Here is a 7275-nt window from a genome sequence, read left to right as displayed (position 1 = left end):
TCTGCTCCGCACTCTGGTGAATCCTCTCACCCCCGCACCTGTGGCCCAGACCCCAGACCTTACACGCATAAACACCTAACGAAGCTTCGCAAATCACCCTGCTATACATTGTCTTTGCACATTGTCTTTTGCCTTTGGAGATGCAAAAGTTTTAGGTCTGACACAGTCCAATTTATCCATTTTTTTGTTGTTGTTGTTGCTGTTGCTTGTTCTTTTGGTGTTATTTCTCCCAAGAAAATTATAGATGTTCAATAAACAAGATACACAAAATCACCACTCATTAGGGAAATGCAAATCCAAGCTATGAAACACCACTTCACCCCCACTAGGACGGCCGTGATCACAAACCCTGAACACAGTGTTACTAACAAGGACGGGAGGAAATCAGAACCTACAGACACGCTGGTGGGTGCGCGAAATGGTGCCATTCTGGAGAAACAGTTCGGTGGCTCATCAAAAAGTGAGGCGCAGAATTACCACGCAACTCCGTGAGTCCACCCCGAGACACAGGCACGAAATAACATAAGGCAAGCCAGCAACCACGTGCGCCCACGTCTTCAATGAGGCGCTATTCACAGTGGCCACAAGGCAGAAACCCTAAAGGTATCAAAGATGCATTTTCAGTGCAACACAGCCCGCGATACCGTGGGGCATCAGCCAGCCACAGGCAGTATTGAAGGGCGGACACGCACCTCCACGCGGTGAACCACCACACGCTCAGTAAGACACATCACACACAAAGGCCGCACGCTGTGATTCCACATGCAGGAAATGTCCTCAGACACTGAAAGTAGATTAGTGGTCGCCAGGGGCTGCTGGGCACAGAGGTGGGAAGCGTTTCCTTTTGGGGTGGTCAAAACTGTGGAACTCAGTCTTGAAAATGGCTGCACGATACCATGATTGTACCAAAAACCACTTCAATCTACAACTCAAAACACGTAGTGAACTGGTAAATGTTATGTGGGTTGTAAGCCAACAACAAAAAGCAACAAAGGCAGGCCTCTCCCAAATGTAGGCGTTTTTAGATCCTAAGAGAGTCAAGTACTAAAATAGAGAAGTATCCAGAAGCCTGAATTCCCTTCGATCTGTTTCTGGTGTTTCTCCCTTGTCTCTAAAAAGCAACGCCCGCCTGCGCCAGGGAGCGGACTCCTGCCTGGGGACTGCCACGCTTGTGCGCCACAATGGGACAGTCGCCAGGCCCCTGCCGCTGCCTGAACAGCGCAGGCCCTGAGGCTCGGGGCCAGTCACCTTGCAGGAGGCCGCACCCTTCCAGCCATCCCCTGGAAGATGAGGCCTGCTGGCGGCCTTGGGCTCACAGCCACTTCCCAGCGGGGGTGCTGACTCCACCTGACCCTGCTCCCCCAGGCACTGCCCCCCAGTCAGCCTGCTGCCCTCGCTCCTCCAGAGGCTCAACAGACAGACTCTTCCGTGGGGTTTGCTAGAGGCCCCTGAGTCGGCCCAGCGGAGAGGGCCCAGAGAGCAGGGCTGGGCTGGAGGGGGACCCTGGCAGACAGCAGGGGCTGGACAGCCTCCCCCACCCCAAACCCACCCCCCGCTGCACAGCGGCCGCTGAGCATCAGCTTGGCTGGGATTAGAGACAAGTCATCCTCTGGCGGGCGGGGACACCAGGGTCCTCACTGCAGGGCCAAGGACGTAGCCTGCCTGCGACCCATTCCAATCTTTCTAGAAACTGGACTCCTTCCTCATCCAGACCTGGGTACACTTTCTGGGCTGCTTTCAGTATTTACTATACCCTTCATCCTGGGAGTCACCAGTTGACAGTAAAATGTTCAAAACAGCAGGCCAAAGAAGAAAAAGCCTTTGTAAAGACCCTGAGCAGGGCACGAAAAACAACCCATTGCTGAATAACTGACCAGATAGTTTAAGACGTGGCAATAACCCTAGTTCCGACTTTGCCGCTAGCTATCAAAATGTTTACCTTCCCTTCACAAGTCCATAAACAAGACACGTTCATGATGTGCCGCTCACACTTCCACATCTGAGCCCGTGGACCAGAGCACCTCACACATCCTCACAGGTGGCCGGGCACAGCGCCACCACGCCCTGCCCCGTTCGCAGCTGAGCGAGAAACTGCTCTGAGGGAGGACGCCGGCCACCGAGGACGGGCTGCTGGCACGGGAGGACGCCGGCCACCGAGGACGGGCTGCTGGCATGGGAGGACGCCGGCCACGGAGGACGGGCTGCTGGCATGGGAGGACGCTGGCTACCAAGGACGGGCTGCTGGCACGGGGCTGTGCAGGGGCCTGATGTCCTCAGTAAAATGAATGGGCAGCACCGCGCTCACTGCCCAGGAGCACTCGGGCCCCGATTGGGCGAGGGAGCCTCAGCCTGGGGTGGGGCCCGGCACGTGGCCGGAGACTGGGGGCAGGAAGGTTTAGCTGGCGGTCTTTGTTAAGAACAGTGCAAAAAGTGAATAAAAATAGGGGCCTCCCTGCTGGCGGGGCTGTTAAGTCTCAGCGCTGGCAGGCAATTGCCAGCCACTGCGACCTGAGTTTGCTCCCTGGCCAGGGAGTGACCCACAGGGCACAGCAGACCGCTCCTGTTTCCCTACTGCTCCCTCAGCAGTGGACTCCAGTGGATCTGTCTGTTCCGCCCCCCACTCCGTCTCTGGGGAGTCCGCTCACCCCCGGCAACCCAGTTCTTTGAGGCATAAATAAATCTTTTTTAAAAAGGGAAATTGTATGGTGTTTAGCTCTAAATGCAGAGATTGTTCTGCTCCTGACTGTCCCTACCCAAGGTCAACCCCGTGGGCAGATAAAGCAAGAAGCGGGTCTGCACGCTGGGGAAGGGGGCTCCCTTGCCCACATCTCACGACGTCACCTGCGAGCCTGACGGAAGCCAAGCCCCGGCGTGGCAAAGGTGGCCGCTTCCCCGCCCCACGCAGCCCAACACTCCCACCCCAGTTACCTTGTTCAGCTTGCCCAGGGAGGAGATGAGATCCGCCCACTCACTGGAGGACTCGAAGTTTTTTAAGGCCTTTTCAATCCCGGATGAGTAGCTCTTGTACCTGTAGTCATGCAGTAGCTTCTTCTCTTCGGGATCCATTTTACATTCTCAGGGCAGAGAAAGTTATCTAGAAGCAAATCAAAAATAAACATGTGAGGCGGCCCTCCCTGGAGAGACAGCTTCCCAGGCCAGCGCCAGGGAGGACATGCACACTCCCTGGGCGCTCCAACGCAAATATTAGCATGACTTGGGGCCAGGTACTCTGGGAGAAAGAAGATAAACAGTTCCGGCCTTCCTGGGCGGTGAGGGGCGCGAAGGCCGAGCAGCGGCAGGCCTGGGTGTTCTGGGAGGGGCCAGAATTCACCCAGCAGCCACCACTCTCCGGGCGGCTGGCTGATCCTGAAGGCAGACGGCTTCCCCTGTCGGCCACTCACAAGCCCCAAGAAAAGCAGGTGGACGCTATGAAGCCGCATCCGCTGTCCCAACCCTCTGCCCCAGGCCAGGAGACCGTCAGGCAGGAGCGGAGAGAGTTAACAAGCAGGCGGCGGGGCGTCTCAAGAGGTGGGAACCCAGCCCTCCCCAAAATGCAGTGCTGCACACCAATATCACCCCCATAATTTGAGTCCAGGATCAGACTGAACTGCACCCCAACGCCCCCCCTGCAGGTCAGGGCTCCCTGGGCTCCCAGGGAGGAGCAGCAGGCTGGGGTGACGCCAGGGCCCCCACGCTCACTCTGCGGCTCTGGTCCCCGTATAGTCTCCATGCGCTCTTGCATTCTCTCCTAGACCGCATGCGTCCACTAGACGTGAGGGGCTGGCAAACCCCGAGCTGGAGACCGTCTAAGCCCAGCTTTACCTGTGACCATTTCCTTGATTTTTTTCACTCCCCAGCGTGACACCAGGAAACAAAGGACAAGGAGTGGAGGTTTGGGTGAAAGTGGCTGTCTCTGTGCTACAAGGCAAGGGTACAAGCCCGCGGGTGGCCCGCAGGGCCCATTCTTCACTAACCACAGGCTGCAGGTCAAGCCAGCTGTCCACTCCAACAAGTGACAGCTCTGGAAAATGTGCCACAAGGGGAGGCTATATGGAATCACACTTTTGGTCAGGCTGCATCAGCAGGGGCTAGAGGCTGGCCCCAGCAGAGCTGTTTGCCAGGAGGTGACCCCTCGGCAAGGCTGGATGCAGCAGTGACATGCTGTCACCAACAGGAAGCCTGTGAAGAAACCGCTTGGAGGCTGGCTGCTGAGGCCGCAGGCACCACGCCCACCCGGCACTGTGGCTGGGTCACCTACAGGACCTCACCAGGCAGGGCGCAGTCAAGTCAAAGGCGAGCCAGCGGCACGGCCGCACGTTCTCCCGCCTGCACTCCACGGCGCGGCACAGCGGGCAGCGTCAGCTTCACTTTCTGGGAGCCGCTGGTCGTCCCCATCTCGAGGCCACCGGAGTGCCCTGAGCCCTGGTGGGACATCCCTTCCCGCCCACCACTCCTTCTCAGCCTCCTCTGGCCATGGCCACCCGGGTGTCCACCTCGCCCTCTGCTGTCCTTCCTCCTCAGCGGGCGCGTGCTCCAGTGCTGGAGGAACCCACGTGGACCCACCTTCCCCTACATGTTCTCCGTGGGGGCCTGAACCCGTAACTTACAAATGGCATCTCATGCTGCGGACCACGGAGCCACCGTGCTTGCCGAGGATCCCCCCTCGGGGAGGTCCTCCCCCCAGATGGGGTGCAGGTGTCTCCCACTGCTGCGCCCCAAGCTAGACGGTGCAGGGGCCAGGCGGGCAGGGGAGCAGCCCTGGGCAAGGACTCAGCAGCGCTAAGCATGGCAGCCCTGGAGCCGCACACGCAGTCAAAAGCCAGGGGTCCCAGGACCCCATTTACGTCAAAGACTGGAGTCGTCGAACCTACAGAGCATGGGGGCCCCGTGGGGTGCGGAAGAGTAAGCTCCTGGGCACGAGCTCTTGCTGGGGACGGGGGGCGTGCTAAGACTGGGTGATGGTGACGGCTGCACCCTCCTGCCCAACTGGCTCAAATCATCAAGTTGCGGCCTGCCCAGTGGTGCCGGGGTTAGCAAGCCGTCGGCAGCCAGAGCAGCCCAAGTCCATCCCATGCCCGGCCAGGGAGCTGACCACAGGGCACAGCAGACCTCTCCTGACCCTCCCACTATTCCCCTCAGTGGACTTCGTCAATTTGTGTATTCTGCTCCCCAGTCTGTCTCTGGTGAAACCTCTCACCCCCTGCACCTCCAGCTGACACCCCAGTTCTTGTATGCAAAAGTAAGTTAATCTTTTTAAAAAGTTTAAAAAATCATAAAGTTGTACCCTTACATGAAGAGACATATATGGCCTGTAAAGGGCCCCAATAAAGCTGCTGAAAAACAAAACCCTAAACTCTCAATCCCAAAGTGCTTGGCCCCTCAGTCAGTGCACCCCCACCCCCACCCCCAAGAACCTTTGACACCACCCATGACTCTCTCATGCTCTCTGGACTCTCTTGCTCTCCACAAGCCTCCTTTCCTTGCAAGTGGCAAAGGCTCCCCAGCTGTTCTCCTCCCCTGTGCCCCCTCGTATATTCACCCCACACTCCCAGAATCCCATGAAGCATTCAGCGCATCCCCACTGCCTTAACCCTTCCCCTGAAGCTTGCAACACGCCAATCTCCTCCCCCTCGCCTGTCTCAAGGTACTCTGTCCTAAGAGGGCCTCACCTGACCACAGTGCCTTTGTACATGCTGTGCCTCTCAGAAAACATACACTGCTCTGTAGAGATACAGCACACAGTAAGAGGGCGTGCTCATCCTTGGGAAAGCCTGGCTCTTTCTGAAATAGCTGCCTTTGCACATGCTGAAAACAGGGGGATAGTAAGGAGAGGTGGGAGCTTACTCACTTTGCCAAGCAGAGGCATAAAAGTACATCCAAACTGTCCACCACTTTTTTCTTTCCAGGAACGGTACAAGTCTGAAATCCAAGGTGCCTGACCCACTGCGATTCTCCTGGATCACCTGTTCACTGTATTAAAGGTCTCAGCACTGGGGAGAGACATGAACAATCCACTCCCCTCGCTTACAAGTCCAGGTACAGGAAATACCTAAATGAATCCCTTCAATTGACCTTGGCATTTGCAGTGAGGAGGGGAGGGGAGGCCGGGGTAACAGCGGTGCTGGCAAGAGGGAAGGACAAAGGAGTCCCCGAGAGTCGCAGGTGTGTCGCCTGCCAGGCAGGATGAGCCTCGCGGCGACAGGTGTGCATTTAGAGGTGGGTAGCAAAGAGGGTGTCAGCCAGGTGAGGGCAGGTAACTGGGCAGTGCAGCTGGTTCTATGAAGAGAGGACTGTTCAGTGTAACCAACAGTGGCAAAGAGGGTGTCAGCCAGGTGAGGGCAGGTAACTGGGCAGTGCAGCTGGTTCTATGAAGAGAGGACTGTTCAGTGTAACCAACAGTGGCAAAGAGGGTGTCAGCCAGGTGAGGGCAGGTAACTGGGCAGTGCAGCTGGTTCTATGAAGAAAGGACTGTTCAGTGTAACCAACAGCAGAGGTGAGAAGTTTGGAAACAGCCGTTCAATCAAGTTCATCTATTTCAAAACACGAGGCATGAGACGGACGAGCAAGCCTAGTGAAGTTGGTTAGTCCACCATTAATGCAATACACGAGTGCTGCCAGCAGCTACCGTCACCCCAAAGATGAGGATGCTGGGAATCAGGCCCTCCGGAAAACTGCACAGCGGACCAAGGCGGGTTCCAACGCAGGCCAGGCAGGTGCTACAGGTATGATTAACAGTAGCCCCTTACATGAATCTTTGGATAATGACCTGGATACCTCTGTGAGAGGCTCACCCACTCCAGGGGAGTACTTCTGCTCACAATCAAACCCGAGTTGTCTTATAAACAAGTGGCTCTGGCCAGATATATCTGCCTTAACATAAAAAACCCGTTCTTAATTTCTTACAAAAACAAGTTCAACTACAAAAGCGAGTGAAAAATCAACTACCAGATGGTTAATTGTAAAGATGTTGACTTGCTAGCATCTAACATGGGAGATGAAACAAGACAGAGTGAAATGGCAATCGCCCCTCCCGAGAGCCGCGGCTTACCCCCCAAAGAATGACCCTCAGTTTTCACACACAACACTCCTGTCCCATAGGTTTCATCCACACTAGGACACGTTATTTTGAATCTGATCTTTCGGAAGATAATGAACGTGGAGTGGGAAAAATGCCAGCTGTCTAAATGCGAGCAGATTTGGCGGGAGGGACCGGCCTCCTTGGCCTTGCCAAAAAATCCCGGCAAGGTTTGTCAAGTGTAAGGCGCTGTCCCCAGT

At 56.2% G+C, this 7275-nt stretch overlaps 1 protein-coding gene across 1 annotated transcript in view; it reads right to left on the bottom strand.

Annotated features, from left to right (window-relative positions):
- The window catches only part of DOPEY2 (dopey family member 2), a 61534-nt gene extending 58440 nt beyond the window's left edge, over positions 1-3094 (bottom strand). Inside the window, exon 1 of the mRNA XM_012730877.1 lies at positions 2929-3094. Within this exon, the coding sequence (XP_012586331.1) occupies positions 2929-3066 (138 nt within the window). The 5' untranslated portion in view covers positions 3067-3094. The remainder of the gene's footprint in view (positions 1-2928) is intronic.
- Between the last annotated feature and the right edge of the window lie 4181 nt (positions 3095-7275).

The sequence above is a fragment of the Condylura cristata genome, unplaced genomic scaffold (assembly GCF_000260355.1).
Source record: "Condylura cristata isolate star-nosed mole 26May11 unplaced genomic scaffold, ConCri1.0 scaffold00003, whole genome shotgun sequence".
NCBI lineage: Eukaryota > Metazoa > Chordata > Mammalia > Eulipotyphla > Talpidae > Condylura > Condylura cristata.
The sequence above is the reverse complement of the archived record's forward strand: the minus strand, read 5'-3'. Positions and strand labels throughout refer to the sequence as shown.